At 42.8% G+C, this 16,563-nt stretch overlaps 2 protein-coding genes across 4 annotated transcripts; both read left to right on the top strand.

Annotated features, from left to right (window-relative positions):
• Positions 1-344: 344 nt before the first annotated feature.
• LOC311298516 (uncharacterized protein) lies at positions 345-3,649 on the top strand. Of its 3 annotated transcripts, none has more exons than XM_084421517.1 (4): positions 345-725; positions 1,533-1,664; positions 1,936-2,073; positions 2,341-3,649. In XM_084421517.1, the coding sequence occupies exons 1-4, from the start codon at positions 641-643 to the stop codon at positions 3,549-3,551; spliced, it is 1,566 nt and encodes a 521-aa protein (XP_084277643.1). In that variant the 5' UTR covers positions 345-640; the 3' UTR covers positions 3,552-3,649. The 3 variants fall into 3 exon arrangements, with proteins under 3 accessions (XP_084277643.1, XP_084277645.1, XP_084277644.1); XM_084421519.1 differs by having other exon boundaries at positions 397-725; positions 2,506-3,649; XM_084421518.1 differs by having other exon boundaries at positions 397-725; positions 2,470-3,649.
• Positions 3,650-11,707: 8,058 nt separating this feature from the next.
• LOC311298517 (uncharacterized protein) lies at positions 11,708-14,983 on the top strand. Its single transcript, XM_084421520.1, has 4 exons — positions 11,708-12,090; positions 12,898-13,029; positions 13,306-13,443; positions 13,711-14,983. The coding sequence occupies exons 1-4, from the start codon at positions 12,006-12,008 to the stop codon at positions 14,883-14,885; spliced, it is 1,530 nt and encodes a 509-aa protein (XP_084277646.1). The 5' UTR covers positions 11,708-12,005; the 3' UTR covers positions 14,886-14,983.
• Positions 14,984-16,563: the final 1,580 nt, after the last annotated feature.

The raw sequence follows: 16,563 nt of genomic DNA, 5'->3' as shown, positions 1-16,563 counted from the left end.
ACAGTGGCTGGAAACATTGTTTTCATTCATAATTACTTGCATGGATTCAAATCAATCAGCAATTGAAAAATTCAGATTCAAATAATAGACATGCCCGTGTTTCTTGATGATCAATGCAGATTTATGCCAGTCTCCAGTAGAGATCCATTTCCTGGAGAGTTTAGGTGTAGGAGTTTAGTCATAATTACAACTTGTAACTTGTGGTAGAACTCCGACTTGTACCACGTGATCGCTGTACCACCTGACCACTGCAGATTAATTTGCCGTTGATAGTGTTGCCATAAAAACAATCAATCATCTCCTAATTACGGTCATTATTACGACATCCAACCCTAATCAAACACACCTGAACAAGCTAATCAAGGTCTTCAAGATTAGGCTATATTAGAAAGCTACAGGCAAATGATTTTCATTAGGGTTGGAGTTACCCAGACCCCCAATTGGATCTTTAAAAACGCATTTTCAAAAAGTGTTTTAAACTCTTCTGATAGCGTTTGGTTTGGGACTCAGCTGATATTTTGATGCAGCAACAGGGATTTTTCTTTGTAGTTTTGTGGTCCTTGCTGTCCGCCCCTCCTGACTCACTAATTCAGTGCATCTTCCAGCAGAGTTGATTTTGAGATTTTTGCAGGTTGAGAGGATGACAGCTCAAGTGTACTGCTCGTTTAGTGCTGTTTTATTGTGTCTGTCTGCTTGTTTGAGCGCAACAGATGCTGGAGTCCTAGGTGAGAAGTTCTTTTAGCTTTATTACGCAGCCTGAAGAAGTGCATAAATAAAGTGCCTTACAAAATTTGATTTCAGACACATCTGCTTACAAAAATACAGTACAGACGTCAAGTGGAAGTTCATCTTTGAATGTTGGTTTAGTTTTAATAATAAGCAAAGTGTAAATATGCAAACTGTCATAAGTTTATGCATTGTACAAGTAACCCATATAATCACTAATAGGCATTTTTGTTTACTGTTAAACACGAACATTAGTGTTATAATATGGCTGCAAAATTGTTACCGGACTGTATCAATCCTGAGTTTAAACTTTTGCTTAAGGTTTTTTTGTTTTAAGAAATGCATAAGCCTACAATATAACGTGGGGAGCTAATTATAACCGATAACTCTGCATTTTACATATATAGTGGGTTTCTATATTTGTTTTGTTTTCTGTTGAGTAGCTTATTAAAATGCTTAAAAGGAAATGAGGGTGGTCATTGCCAACCGCCATTAAAAGAAAGAGGGTGGTCATGGGGATGGCATCATTTTTGAAGATGTACACCAGTAAATTTGTATACAACATATTAACTGATGTCCATGCTTTCTATCAGCATTTCACTATTATTCACTCTACTACAGTGGGGTAGGTTGTATCTGCACTCAGTCTTTGAAACCGATTGATGCAGTTTAGTGAAAAATGGTAGATTTCTAAGCTACTTGAGTTGAAGCAGATAAATGTGTGAATATTATAAAGTGAGGCTGAAGCAAACTATTACAGCACTTCCTGGTCTCCCCTAATGATCCTCTTGAATCCTCTTCTGTAGTGCCTGGTCAGTGTCCGGCGACGCTGACGGTCGTGCCCTCCCGACGAGGATGCACTTCTGATAGAGACTGCTCTGGAGGACACAAATGCTGTCAATTTCCCTGTGGGTCCGCGTGTGTGCCACCTGTTTTCAGTGAGTTTTAATTGATGCATGCTATACGTCTTCCAGAAAAAACCCTGAAAAAATGTTTTCACTCAGGAATTGCTAGTAAGTTTCACAAATAACTGCAAAGAAACCGCAAGTAACACATTGAACTAAACGTGAAACTATGAAGTAGATGGACTGAATATTCCGGTAAATCCTCCTACGAATTATTATTATTTTTTTTTTTTTTTTTTCATACAGCGTATGAGACATTCAGTATTCAGTGATGTGGTTTCTCTGTCATGTGTCTCTATAACAGCAAAGCCAGGGGAGTGTCCAAGTACAAATTTTGGAGCAGGAATGTGTGCAGAGTTGTGTTCCTATGACAGTGACTGTCCGAACAATGAGAAATGCTGCTGCAATGGATGTGGACATCAGTGTATGGATCCATTTGCAGGTATTTGTTGTTATATTAATGTTTGGGTCAGCTTCCTCATTTCAGTTTGTCTTGTTTTATAATTAATCGTTCTCAATGTAAAAATTATTTAGCCAATAGCACGGTTTAAAGTACAGGATGGCTTTACAAAATTAATACGAAAAATTATTAATACGATCATGATTAATAATTAAGAGGAGTAAAACTTGGTATTTGGGTTTTGTGCTGTATCTGAGACTGAATGCCTCTAAACAGACTGACTAAAGTTGACTATCTGGATCCATCCAGGGAAGCCTGCAGCCGAACCCCGGAAGCCTCCAGGGAAGCCTGCAGCCGAACCACCAGGAAAGCCTCCAGGAAAGCCTGCAGCCGAACCACCAGGAAAGCCTGCAGCCGAACCACCAGGAAAGCCTCCAGGGAAGCCTGCAGCCGAACCACCAGGAAAGCCTCCAGGGAAGCCTGCAGCCGAACCACCAGGAAAGCCTCCAGGAAAGCCTGCAGCCGAACCACCAGGAAAGCCTCCAGGGAAGCCTGCAGCCGAACCACCAGGAAAGCCTCCAGGGAAGCCTGCAGCCGAACCACCAGGAAAGCCTCCAGGGAAGCCTGCAGCCGAACCACCAGGAAAGCCTCCAGGAAAGCCTGCAGCCGAACCTCCAGAGCCTTCTAACGAACTACCGGAGCTTTCTACAGAACTGCCTGAGCCTTCTGCTGAACTGCCTGAGCTGGAGCCTTCTACCGAACCTCCAGAGCCTTCAGACGAACTGCCAGTGACGCTTGCAGCCGAACCCCCGAAGCCTCCAGGAAAGCCTGCAGCCGAACCACCAGGAAAGCCTCCAGGAAAGCCTGCAGCCGAACCACCAGGAAAGCCTCCAGGAAAGCCTGCAGCCGAACCACCAGGAAAGCCTCCAGGAAAGCCTGCAGCCGAACCACCAGGAAAACCTCCAGGAAAGCCTGCAGCCGAACCACCAGGAAAGCCTCCAGGAAAGCCTGCAGCCGAACCACCAGGAAAGCCACCAGGGAAGCCTCCAGGGAAGCCTGCAGCCGAACCACCAGGAAAGCCTCCAGGGAAGCCTGCAGCTGAACCTCCAGGAAAGCCTGCAGCCGAACCTCCAGAGCCTTCTAACGAACTACCGGAGCCTTCTACAGAACTGCCTGAGCTGGAGCCTTCTACCGAACCTCCGGAGCCTTCAGACGAACTGCCAGTGACGCCTGCAGCCAAACCCCCGAAGCCTCCAATGAAGCCTGCAGCCGAACCCCCGAAGCCTCCGGTGAAGCCTGCAGCTGAATCCCCGAAGCCTCCTGTGAAGCCTGCAGCCGAACCCCCGAAGCCTCCAGGAAAGCCTGCAGCCAAACCACCAGGAAAGCCTCCAGGAAAGCCTGCAGCCGAACCTCCAAAGCCTCCAGGAAAGCCTGCAGCCGAACCACCAGGAAAGCCTCCAGGAAAGCCTGCAGCCGAACCGCCAACTTACCCTTATGGGCAATGTCCTGGCCATAAGTAATGTGGCTGTGCATGCAGTTAACTGTGCTGATTTAACCATTGGATGTATGGTGTGTTTTCCCTGTTTATCACCAAATAAATCTCACACTTGTAAGACCATTTTCCTCTCTTTTTTTTTTTAAGTGGGAAAACAAGGAATTTGATTTTGTATTCCAGTGTTAGTTTGGCTGTTCTCTCTCATAATGGCTCATTGGAATCAATGCATGAAATCCCACCCTCCAAAGCCTCGCCGCCTTCAAAACGCTAGAACACACAGCAGAGTCTGTAAAGTGTCACAAGATGAAAGACTGCACTAAATTGCCTCATGTCTACAATGCATAATATTACAGTGATAATGAATGTAAACAACTTGCAGTGCTCTAGTTGTACCACCTGACTGATGCAGATTCATTTCGCTGTTGACATGGAAACGTCTGAATCAAAATGCCATGATTGGATGAAGAATTATATTATTGATTGCTATAGGATGTGAAGTTTCAACCAGTATTGCCTATTGACTAATAGTCTTCTGCATTCTGAAGCATTTTAGTGAAATTGTGTCTTCTAGTGGTCATTTTAGGAAGTTGCAACTTCAAGCCTATTAACAGATGATCCCTTTAGTTACCTGCGACCAAATGAGTTCTGAATGCCTGTAATGCCGAGTTCACACTGCACAATTTTCAGAGTAGTCGGGTCACTGTTCTTTTCACACCGCACGACTATCTGGGGTAATGTTCAGTTGCTGCTGTGTGCACACTGCACCGATGACAGTTTCACACTGGAGTGGCTCAGTGGTTCATGTAGGTTGTCTACAAACCGGAAGGTTGGTGGTTCAATCCCCGGTTACACCTGTCGAGGTGTCCATGAGCAAGACACCTAACCCCAGCTGCTCCTGACGAGCTGGATGGCGCCTTGCATGGCTGATACCGCCGTCGGTGTATGAATGGGTAAATGTGAGGCAATATGTAAAGCGTAGATGGCCAAGCCATAATGCCAGAATAAAGAGATGTCAAAGGTTCGTCCATTGACTACAATAAAGCATGAATGGGCCAGTTCTCCTCACCAGACATTAGTCATAGACTGTAAATGGGCAATAACATATTTGATTAGCATCTTATCAGCCTTCTCTAAAAAACTCCCCTGACATCATCTTAGAAAATGTATATACAATTCATAGATTTAGAGATATCATCCTCAGATTTGAAATGAAGCATGACCACACCAGTGGCTACACTGTGGTTGTGGTTATAAGTTGTTATACTGCATTCACATAATATGTTTATACATTTAATACATACACTCTTAATATATATTTTTAGTTTTTATATCTCAATATTAATAAGAGTCTGATTAATTCTGAGTCTTGAACTGTAAACTGTCAAGAGTTGGCTTTCTAAATATATGTTGGTTATGTGTCTATTCAGAATGACTTTTTATTTTGGGTATGTAATGTATGCCCCACTTGCCAAAATTGGGTCTGTCTGGTAAGGGGTTAATGCCACAAACTTTAAGCTGAGGATAACATAACTCTAAGGCTAGCTCAGTCGGTAGAGCATCAGACTTTTAATCTGAGGGTTCAGGGTTCAAGTCCCTGCTTGGGTCTTGAAATCCATTGGGGTCTCCCCGCGCAGGTTCGAACCCTGCCGACTACGTGGCTCTTTGTCTGTTTCCGGCAGGAACTGTAACATCCAGGATCTTTGTACGAGCTGCATTTTTTTCCTCTAACATGGAAAACTGGGCAACCCACATCTCTTTTCAAGCCTGAAGTGAGCAGGTTTTTGTGTAGGTGAAGACATCGTTGAACTCCTTTTTGCCAACACAATATGTTAGCTGAGTGCATCCTCTGCTGCTCACATCCACATTGATGGTTGGCCCTGGTGTCCTCTGCTGCTCACTTCCAGAAAAGAAAATAGCATGTGACTCATTACCACTATCACTGATTCACTTTCAAGAGTAGTCGTGACCGAGAAGTTAAGGCGATGGCCTTGAAAACCATTGGGGTCTCCCCGCGCAGGTTCCAACCCTGCTGACTACGTGGCTCCTTGTCATTTTGTCTGATTGCGACAGGAGTTGTGACATCCAGGATCTTTGTACAAGCTGCTTTTTTTTCTAACAAGGAAATTGGGCTCTTTTCAAGCCTGAAGTGGGCATCGTTTCAAAAGGCCCAGATCATCACTCTTTCAATGTCAGTGTTCCTAGCTTTGGAAGGAGCAACCTATCTCTCTCGTCCCTTTATAAATTGTGGTCTTCATCCTTTAATGCCACAAACTTTAAGCTGACAAAGCATGAACACTTTAAGGAGAAAGTGCTGTTATATCCCAAGGGTGGCTGTTCCCTGGCAAAAGCCCGGTTAGCTCCAATGGTAGAGCATCATACTTTTAATCTGAGGGTCCAGGGTTCAAGTCCCTGTTCGGGTGAAGGTTTGTTGCAGACCTCCCCTAATCTCTTGCTGTGCTCTTCCCAACCTTTGAGGGAGATGGTCTTCCTCTTCAAGATAAGATGTAATGCTTGGTTACTAGCAGTGTTGGGGAGTAACGGAATACATGTACCGGCGTTACGTATTCAGAATACAAATTATGAGTAACTGTATTCCGTTACAGTTACAATTTAAATAGTTGGTATTTAGAATACAGTTACATCGTTGAAATCAATTTATTACATGACGATACTTCTCTGTTTCACGAGTTTATTCACTCTCTAAATAAATTAAGGCAACTCCATGCATTTCCCAGATGCCCCAATATGAAAACGAAAAAAATGTGTGGTTTGCGTGATCAGTCACAATGGAGTCGGAAGAGGAGCAGCGCGAGCTAGAGGTAGAGATGGAGCCGAAACAACAGAGCCAGGGCAAGAATACGTTTCTATCTTGGAAATTCACATTCACATTAGCATTTCACAAGAGAACGAAATATAACTGTGCAGTGCAACCTCTGCTTGCCAGCAACCAACCTCCTTTCAGCGTCCAAAGACTCCACCTCCAACCTGAAGAAACATCTTAAAGTAAGTTTTTTTCAAATACGTAGACCTACACCACAAAACTAGTTGAAGATCATTTTTTTTAATCGGTCAATTCCAGCGTTATGGACGTGAAATTTGCAGTCAAAACTTGAAATATAAATTCTCAGAAAATGAATTAATAACAATAGTGAAACGTCCGTTTATCCATACTCCCTTAATAAAGGAGTCCAGACATTAGAAAAATATCGGTCTACATGCGTTTTATATTTAATATGAGGGAATAAAAAAATCTTTAACTTTTAGGTGGCAACATTTTTTTTGTTTTTTTGTAATTCTGTGAATTACACTGCGCAAACCAAAAGTAATACTACTCACCGGATGAAGAAGGGTAGGCTCTCCACAGAACCTAAAATATTCATGTTATTTAATTTTTCGTATTCGCATTCATGAGGAAAAAAACAATGGTCGTGACAGTTCTCCGTTACGGACGTGAGCGCTCTGAAAGCAGCACTAAAAGACTGCTTTAAAACTTTCACAGAGACCTCAAACAGAAACACAAAGCCTTTCTTTAAAGTGAATTTCGTTTTCGTTTTTTAGAGCTTTCACCCTGCACGCGTTTGCAGTCCGTTTATCCGTTCCAGTTGCGGTGCGTATAGGCTACAGCAGTGCAGCGATCGTTTCCGCACCGAGTCTATTTCTGCTGTGCTGCAAACGCTGAATTAAAGTGACAGCACATGTTTCGTGGTCAAAATGAACACAGATTGAGCTGAAAATGTAGTAATTTAACCATAAATGCATTTAATTAAATTAAATAAAACTAAATTTAGTAATACCACCATTAATGTTTTTAATTAAGTACTGCTTTTTTTCACAGTCATCTTTTTACTTTAAGACCGGGGTAAAGCAATGAAAACAAGACGAAATAATGAACAACACTCGTCTGATTCGTGGAGGTTGAAAAACAAGTTATTTGTGGCATGCAAGATTTATTGTATTTAAATTTAAATGCTAAAAGAAAAGGCATGATAGTCGGCTGTGTTTGTCAATTTTAAGTTTTAATTTAAAATGTTTGCATTTTTAATATAAGGAGCCTACATAGTTAAATATGTTACCACTTGCTTGAACAACTTAATATATAATCTATATAGAAGTAATGCATTGATTAATACGTTGTTTAAATTGTTTAAACTTGAATACGTCTATTAAAGAGTGTATATGTGTAGGCTACAAAGAGAATTGCACCGGTGACAAAACTTTTTTAAAAATAAAAGTTGCTGATAACTTCTGGATTTGAAATACAAATATTGTGTAGGCCTATGTGTTTGTGGTACAGCCACGGATCAGTTACGCACTGCAAACGCAGCATATGTGAAAGCACTACAGCGCGTGCTGCTCCTGCACCGCATACGCACTGCACACAGAGTATGTGTGAAATGGGCGCGTATAAGGTAGAAGGCCCTACTTGCCTCACAGACATGTCTACTTTTAAACAGAACAATTCAACACGAAAGAACTGCTCTCTGCATGTAATCCGTATGAAATGTGCATTTCTCTCTGGCGCGTTCACTAGGCTACTGCGAAGATCACGAGTCAGCATCGTCAACTTCATCTTTGTAACCGACACTGACAAAGAAAACACTTGTTTATTAATAAACAATTAAAATATCTCCTTTCTATATTTGACATAGGCTATTCATAATTATTACTTTTGCTGGTTCTTTGTGACAGCTTTTAGGTGCTTTATTGGCATACGCATCACCACCGCATCACCAGGCCTGTTTATTAAGCAGGATTTGATGGCCAACACTTATAAAATGCAATTCAATGTGGAAGTAATCCAAGTATTCAGAATACGTTACTCAGATTGAGTAACGTAACGGAATAAGTTACAAATGACATTTTTGGGCATGTATTCTGTATTCTGTAACGAAATACGTTTTGAAAGTATCCTTCCCAACACTGGTTACTAGGGACTTTAAGCAACAGCTGCTGATGGAACGGCAACGGCAACGGCAGCCGGAAGTAAGCGTTAACTGCCGTAGCTAAAGAGCGCAAAAATCACTAAGCAACAGTAAAGAGGACGGCGTAGGGGTAATTTAATCATCAAACAAAATACAAAAAAAGGAAGTGATTTTTGAGCAAGAGAAGGGTTGCTTTTGGCATTTAATGATATACAGAAACGATTACAATGCCACATAACCTAAAACATAACATTAACTTTCTTAATCTGTCATGTAGTAACGACTACGGCAAATCAGCTGTTCTCCCGTAGTAGACGGTTACAGTAGAACGTCGCGAGGTAGCAGTTAATGTCGCGCGTGCGCGCGCAATAGAACGACAGAATGCCATTGCCGTTCCACCAGAGGCCGTTGCTTAAAGTCCCTACTGTCTGAGCAAGCGGTGGTGGGGGACTTTGAGAGAACTGAGCTGAAGCTTGCCGTTGACACTGTATGTGCAGGCCCGGGGCGAGTGGAAAGATTGCTTTCTCTGTATAGCATTTAGTACTCTGCGTTGTGCGGGCAGCATCCCCAGTCCAAATCCGGATCATGGCAGTCTTTTCGTGTAGGTGAAGACGTCGCTGAACTCCTTTTTGCCAACACAATATTTTCGCCGGGTTGATCCTCTGCTGCTCACATTGATCCACATTGATAGTTGGCCCCGGTGTTCTCTGATGCTCAAATCCAGAAATGAAAATAGCATGTGACTCACTGGCGGGAGTAGTCGTGGCCGAGAGGTTAAGGCGATGGACTCGAAATCCATTGGGGTCTCCCCGCGCAGGTTCGAACCCTGCCGACTACGTGGCTCCTTGTCTATTTGCGACAGGAATTGTGACATCCAGGAGCTTTGTACGAGCTGCTTTTTTTCTCTAACACAGAAAATTGGGCAACCCACATCTCTGTTCAAGCCTGAAGTGAGCAGGTTTTTGTGTAGGTGAAGACGTCGTTAGTTTATAAATAAGTGTTGGCACACCTGTCCGAGTGGCGCTACAAATTCTTCTAAAATCTGATTTTATTTCGGGCATGTTAAATTAGCGTTCGACAAACGCGAACAAACTTTTAGTTATTTATGTACACTCACAATAACAATTAAATGTTGTGCTTTTGTAAAATAAAGAAAACAAACAGGGTGCGCTTTCTGCCGTCTCGGTCTCCGTCACAGAAATTAACCAAAACTCTATGGCAGGGGTCGGCAACCTAACCCCTCATTTACACTGCACACGTCTGCGGCGCATTACGGCTCCGACAAGGTTTTATTCCGTCCACCACACGGTGCCAACTCACACCAGAAGCATTTCAGAAGCGAAGCGACTGGATGCGTGAGACCACGTGATTTGCCTGTCCGACGTGGTTTTTCTTGATTTTGGGGGTTTCTACCTTACAGTCTATGCTTTCTACCAAGGATATATTGGTGTGCAATACAATTGGGAGTCTGCACATGGTGTTTATTTTGAAATTGACAGTGTTTTTTAACTTTTATTTTGTATTTCCGGTGCGACTTGGACGCGCGTCTGTCAAAAATAGACTAGGCGCCTATATTTAGCGAAGCGGCGCTGAGAGCCGTTTCTGGGAAGCTTCTGAAACGCGCCGCGTCGCGGCCGGTGTAAACACAAGCATTGACTAGAATGGGCGCGATCAGCTCCGGTAGCCGTGTCGCAGCCGTAATGCGCCGCAGATGTGTGCAGTGTAAATGAGGGGTAAGGCACGCGTGCCCGCTGGCACACAAGCAACACATGCGAGAGAAGTGTATGTATTTCATTCAGATAAAGTAGTCTACCTGCACACAGATCTACATTTTGATGTAATAATTCCTCATAGTAAAAAAAGCGTATTTTATTAAGTTAGGAGTAGAGATGCACCGATTGATCCGCTGGTGACCGGAATTGGCCGATTTTCACGTGATCGGCCATATGCCGATTTTATGCCGGTCAAATGCACTCGGGCTCCCCATGATTAACATCGCGCAACATCAGCATCACACGTGCACGTGTAATATTTTTTTTTCGCCGTGCATGTTAATCAATGAGTGCATTCACACCGCGGCAAGGAGCAGCGCGTGAGCGCCCCACAGGAGCAATGAAGCGAGTCTATTTTGTCTGCGCTGCTCACGCTCAATTAAAGTGAAAGCACACTTTTGATGAACAAAATAAATATGATTTCAAACAAAAGTGCCCAAAATGCACAGAACACATTCATGTCTAGTGTGTTTTAACAAGAACTGGATTAGGTTATGTCAGAAAAGAAAATGAAGACTCAAAAATATTTACATAAAATGTACCCATTTAAACTTGTTTTTATTATTCAGTTTGATATGGTATTTTATGAAAAAAAAATATATATAGAAAAAAAATATTTGTGTGGGCTGTAAAGTGGTTAGAAAAAATGACATCGGAATCGGCTAAAATCGGTATCGGCAGGTCAAACTCAATGGGAAATCGGAATCGGCCTAGAAAATTGTAATCGGTGCATCTCTAGTTAGGAGTTATAAATACTATTAAATTGTCTATCTAAATCTAAAACAAATTTCAAGAGAAATATTTAAATTTCTGTACTATTTCTGTGTAAGCCATTATGAAAATGTAAAATGTTTGTGTATTTATATGAGTGTGTGCGTGTATATATATATATATATATATATATATATATAGGCTACGTGTGTGTTGTGGCACAGTGATGAACTCGGAAACTTAAAAATGGCACTTTATGACAAAAAGGTTGCTGACCCCTGCTCTATAGGCTACTTGCCTCGGTCACGATAAGAAATATGTCTATAGAAAGCTTTGAGTGAACAAATATTATCTGATTATGCAATCCATATGAAACCATCCAATATTAAATTGGCTATGATATAACCGTGGCTGTGTATTCCCCTATATTCACTACAGTGGCTGGAAACATTGTTTTCATTCATAATTACTTGCATGGATTCAAATCAATCAGCAATTGAAAAATTCAGATTCAAATAATAGACATGCCCGTGTTTCTTGATGATCAATGCAGATTTATGCCAGTCTCCAGTAGAGATCCATTTCCTGGAGAGTTTAGGTGTAGGAGTTTAGTCATAATTACAACTTGTAACTTGTGGTAGAACTCCGACTTGTACCACGTGATCGCTGTACCACCTGACCACTGCAGATTAATTTGCCGTTGATAGTGTTGCCATAAAAACAATCAATCATCTCCTAATTACGGTCATTATTACGACATCCAACCCTAATCAAACACACCTGAACAAGCTAATCAAGGTCTTCAAGATTAGGCTATATTAGAAAGCTACAGGCAAATGAATTTCATTAGGGTTGGAGTTACCCAGACCCCCAATTGGATCTTTAAAAACGCATTTTCAAAAAGTGTTTTAAACTCTTTTGATAGCGTTTGGTTTGGGACTCAGCTGATATTTTGATGCAGCAACAGGGATTTTTCTTTGTAGTTTTGTGGTCCTTGCTGTCCGCCCCTCCTGACTCACTAATTCAGTGCATCTTCCAGCAGAGTTGATTTTGAGATTTTTGCAGGTTGAGAGGATGACAGCTCAAGTGTACTGCTCGTTTAGTGCTGTTTTATTGTGTCTGTCTGCTTGTTTGAGCGCAACAGATGCTGGAGTCCTAGGTGAGAAGTTCTTTTAGCTTCATTACGCAGCCTGAAGAAGTGCATAAATAAAGTGCCTTACAAAATTTGATTTCAGACACATCTGCTTACAAAAATACAGTACAGACGTCAAGTGGAAGTTCATCTTTGAATGTTGGTTTAGTTTTAATAATAAGCAAAGTGTAAATATGCAAACTGTCATAAGTTTATGCATTGTACAATTAACCCATATAATCACTAATAGGCATTTTTGTTTACTGTTAAACACGAACATTAGTGTTACAATATGGCTGCAAAATTGTTACCGGACTGTATCAATCCTGAGTTTAAACTTTTGCTTAAGGTTTTTTTGTTTTAAGAAATGCATAAGCCTACAATATAACGTGGGGAGCTAATTATAACCGATAACTCTGCATTTTACATATATAGTGGGTTTCTATATTTGTTTTGTTTTCTGTTGAGTAGCTTATTAAAATGCTTAAAAGGAAATGAGGGTGGTCATTGCCAACCGCCATTAAAAGAAAGAGGGTGGTCATGGGGATGGCATCATTTTTGAAGATGTACACCAGTAAATTTGTATACAACATATTAACTGATGTCCATGCTTTCTATCAGCATTGCACTATTATTCACTCTACTACAGTGGGGTAGGTTGTATCTGCACTCAGTCTTTGAAACCGATTGATGCAGTTTAGTGAAAAATGGTAGATTTCTAAGCTACTTGAATTGAAGCAGATAAATGTGTGAATATTATAAAGTGAGGCTGAAGCAAACTATTACAGCACTTCCTGGTCTCCCCTAATGATCCTCTTGAATCCTCTTCTGTAGTGCCTGGTCAGTGTCCGGCGACGCTGACGGTCGTGCCCTCCCGACGAGGATGCACTTCTGATAGAGACTGCTCTGGAGGACACAAATGCTGTCAATTTCCCTGTGGGTCCGCGTGTGTGCCACCTGTTTTCAGTGAGTTTTAATTATTGATGCATGCTATACGTCTTGCAGAAAAAAACCCTGAAAAAATGTTTTCACTCAGGAATTGCTAGTAAGTTTCACAAATAACTGCAAAGAAACCGCAAGTAACACATTGAACTAAACGTGAAACTATGAAGTAGATGGACTGAATATTCCGGTAAATCCTCCTACGATTTTTTTTTTTTTTTTTTTTTTTCTCTTTCATACAGCGTATGAGACATTCAGTATTCAGTGATGTGGTTTCTCTGTCATGTGTCTCTATAACAGCAAAGCCAGGGGAGTGTCCAAGTACAAATTTTGGAGCAGGAATGTGTGCAGAGTTGTGTTCCTATGACAGTGACTGTCCGAACAATGAGAAATGCTGCTGCAATGGATGTGGACATCAGTGTATGGATCCATTTGCAGGTATTTGTTGTTATATTAATGTTTGGGTCAGCTTCCTCATTTCAGTTTGTCTTGTTTTATAATTAATCGTTCTCAATGTAAAAATTATTTAGCCAATAGCACGGTTTAAAGTACAGGATGGCTTTACAAAATTAATACGAAAAATTATTAATACGATCATGATTAATAATTAAGAGGAGTAAAACTTGGTATTTGGGTTTTGTGCTGTATCTGAGACTGAATGCCTCTAAACAGACTGACTAAAGTTGACTATCTGGATCCCTCCAGGGAAGCCTGCAGCCGAACCCCGGAAGCCTCCAGGGAAGCCTGCAGCCGAACCACCAGGAAAGCCTCCAGGAAAGCCTGCAGCCGAACCACCAGGAAAACCACCAGGAAAGCCTCCAGGAAAGCCTGCAGCCGAACCACCAGGAAAGCCTCCAGGGAAGCCTGCAGCCGAACCACCAGGAAAGCCTCCAGGGAAGCCTGCAGCCGAACCACCAGGAAAGCCTCCAGGAAAGCCTGCAGCCGAACCTCCAGAGCCTTCTAACGAACTACCGGAGCTTTCTACAGAACTGCCTGAGCCTTCTGCTGAACTGCCTGAGCTGGAGCCTTCTACCGAACCTCCAGAGCCTTCAGACGAACTGCCAGTGACGCTTGCAGCCGAACCCCCGAAGCCTCCAGGAAAGCCTGCAGCCGAACCACCAGGAAAGCCTCCAGGAAAGCCTGCAGCCGAACCACCAGGAAAGCCTCCAGGAAAGCCTGCAGCCGAACCACCAGGAAAGCCTCCAGGAAAGCCTGCAGCCGAACCACCAGGAAAGCCTCCAGGAAAGCCTGCAGCCGAACCACCAGGAAAGCCTCCAGGAAAGCCTGCAGCCGAACCACCAGGAAAACCACCAGGAAAACCTCCAGGAAAGCCTGCAGCCGAACCACCAGGAAAGCCTCCAGGAAAGCCTGCAGCCGAACCACCAGGAAAGCCACCAGGAAAGCCTCCAGGGAAGCCTGCAGCCGAACCACCAGGAAAGCCTCCAGGGAAGCCTGCAGCTGAACCTCCAGGAAAGCCTGCAGCCGAACCTCCAGAGCCTTCTAACGAACTACCGGAGCCTTCTACAGAACTGCCTGAGCTGGAGCCTTCTACCGAACCTCCGGAGCCTTCAGACGAACTGCCAGTGACGCCTGCAGCCAAACCCCCGAAGCCTCCAATGAAGCCTGCAGCCGAACCCCCGAAGCCTCCGGTGAAGCCTGCAGCTGAATCCCCGAAGCCTCCTGTGAAGCCTGCAGCCGAACCCCCGAAGCCTCCAGGAAAGCCTGAAGCCAAACCACCAGGAAAGCCTCCAGGAAAGCCTGCAGCCGAACCTCCAAAGCCTCCAGGAAAGCCTGCAGCCGAACCACCAGGAAAGCCTCCAGGAAAGCCTGCAGCCGAACCGCCAACTTACCCTTATGGGCAATGTCCTGGCCATAAGTAATGTGGCTGTGCATGCAGTTAACTGTGCTGATTTAACCATTGGATGTATGGTGTGTTTTCCCTGTTTATCACCAAATAAATCTCACACTTGTAAGACCATTTTCCTCTCTTTTTTTTTTTAAGTGGGAAAACAAGGAATTTGATTTTGTATTCCAGTGTTAGTTTGGCTGTTCTCTCTCATAATGGCTCATTGGAATCAATGCATGAAATCCCACCCTCCAAAGCCTCGCCGCCTTCAAAACGCTTGAACACACAGCAGAGTCTGTAAAGTGTCACAAGATGAAAGACTGCACTAAATTGCCTCATGTCTACAATGCATAATATTACAGTGATAATGAATGTAAACAACTTGCAGTGCTCTAGTTGTACCACCTGACTGATGCAGATTCATTTCGCTGTTGACATGGAAACGTCTGAATCAAAATGCCATGATTGGATGAAGAATTCTATTATTGATTGCTATAGGATGTGAAGTTTCAACCAGTATTGCCTATTGACTAATAGTCTTCTGCATTCTGAAGCATTTTAGTGAAATTGTGTCTTCTAGTGGTCATTTTAGGAAGTTGCAACTTCAAGCCTATTAACAGATGATCCCTTTAGTTACCTGCGACCAAATGAGTTCTGAATGCCTGTAATGCCGAGTTCACACTGCACAATTTTCAGAGTAGTCGGGTCACTGTTCTTTTCACACCGCACGACTATCTGGGGTAACGTTCAGTTGCTGCTGTGTGCACACTGCACCGATGACAGTTTCACACTGGAGTGGCTCAGTGGTTCATGTAGGTTGTCTACAAACCGGAAGGTTGGTGGTTCAATCCCCGGTTCCACCTGTCGAGGTGTCCATGAGCAAGACACCTAACCCCAGCTGCTCCTGACGAGCTGGATGGCGCCTTGCATGGCTGATACCGCCGTCGGTGTATGAATGGGTAAATGTGAGGCAATATGTAAAGCGTAGATGGCCAAGCCATAATGCCAGAATAAAGAGATGTCAAAGGTTCGTCCATTGACTACAATAAAGCATGAATGGTTCTCCTCACCAGACATTAGTCATAGACTGTAAATGGGCAATAACATATTTGATTAGCATCTTATCAGCCTTCTCTAAAAAACTCCCCTGACATCATCTTAGAAAATGTATATACAATTCATAGATTTAGAGATATCATCCTCAGATTTGAAATGAAGCATGACCACACCAGTGGCTACACTGTGGTTGTGGTTATAAGTTGTTATACTGCATTCACATAATATGTTTATACATTTAATACATACACTCTTAATATATATATATTTGTTTTTATGTTTCAGCTTTTATATCTCAATATTAATAAGAGTCTGATTAATTCTGAGTCTTGAACTGTAAACTGTCAAGAGTTGGCTTTCTAAATATATGTTGGTTATGTGTCTATTCAGAATGACTTTTTATTTTGGGTATGTAATGTATGCCCCACTTGCCAAAATTGGGTCTGTCTGGTAAGGGGTTAATGCCACAAACTTTAAGCTGAGGATAACATAACTCTAAGGCTAGCTCAGTCGGTAGAGCATCAGACTTTTAATCTGAGGGTTCAGGGTTCAAGTCCCTGCTTGGGTCTTGAAATCCATTGGGGTCTCCCCGTTCAGGTTCGAACCCTGCCGACTACGTGGCTCTTTGTTTGTTTCCGGCAGGAACTGTAACATCC

The sequence above is a fragment of the Rutilus rutilus genome (assembly GCF_951802725.1).
Source record: "Rutilus rutilus genome assembly, chromosome: 10".
Taxonomy (NCBI): Eukaryota; Metazoa; Chordata; class Actinopteri; order Cypriniformes; family Leuciscidae; genus Rutilus; species Rutilus rutilus.
The sequence above is the reverse complement of the archived record's forward strand: the minus strand, read 5'-3'. Positions and strand labels throughout refer to the sequence as shown.

What these genes read in the sequence shown, in the direction of transcription:
- LOC311298516 (XM_084421517.1), top strand. Translation starts at nt 641, where the DNA reads ATGACAGCTCAAGTGTACTGCTCGTTTAGTGCTGTTTTATTGTGTCTG. An exon ending in AACAGATGCTGGAGTCCTAG is followed by an intron (nt 726 to 1,532) that starts GTGAGAAGTTCT and finishes CCTCTTCTGTAG; the next exon opens with TGCCTGGTCAGTGTCCGGCG. An exon ending in GTGTATGGATCCATTTGCAG is followed by an intron (nt 2,074 to 2,340) that starts GTATTTGTTGTT and finishes GGATCCATCCAG; the next exon opens with GGAAGCCTGCAGCCGAACCC.
- LOC311298517 (XM_084421520.1), top strand. Translation starts at nt 12,006, where the DNA reads ATGACAGCTCAAGTGTACTGCTCGTTTAGTGCTGTTTTATTGTGTCTG. An exon ending in GTGTGTGCCACCTGTTTTCA is followed by an intron (nt 13,030 to 13,305) that starts GTGAGTTTTAAT and finishes TCTCTATAACAG; the next exon opens with CAAAGCCAGGGGAGTGTCCA. An exon ending in GTGTATGGATCCATTTGCAG is followed by an intron (nt 13,444 to 13,710) that starts GTATTTGTTGTT and finishes GGATCCCTCCAG; the next exon opens with GGAAGCCTGCAGCCGAACCC.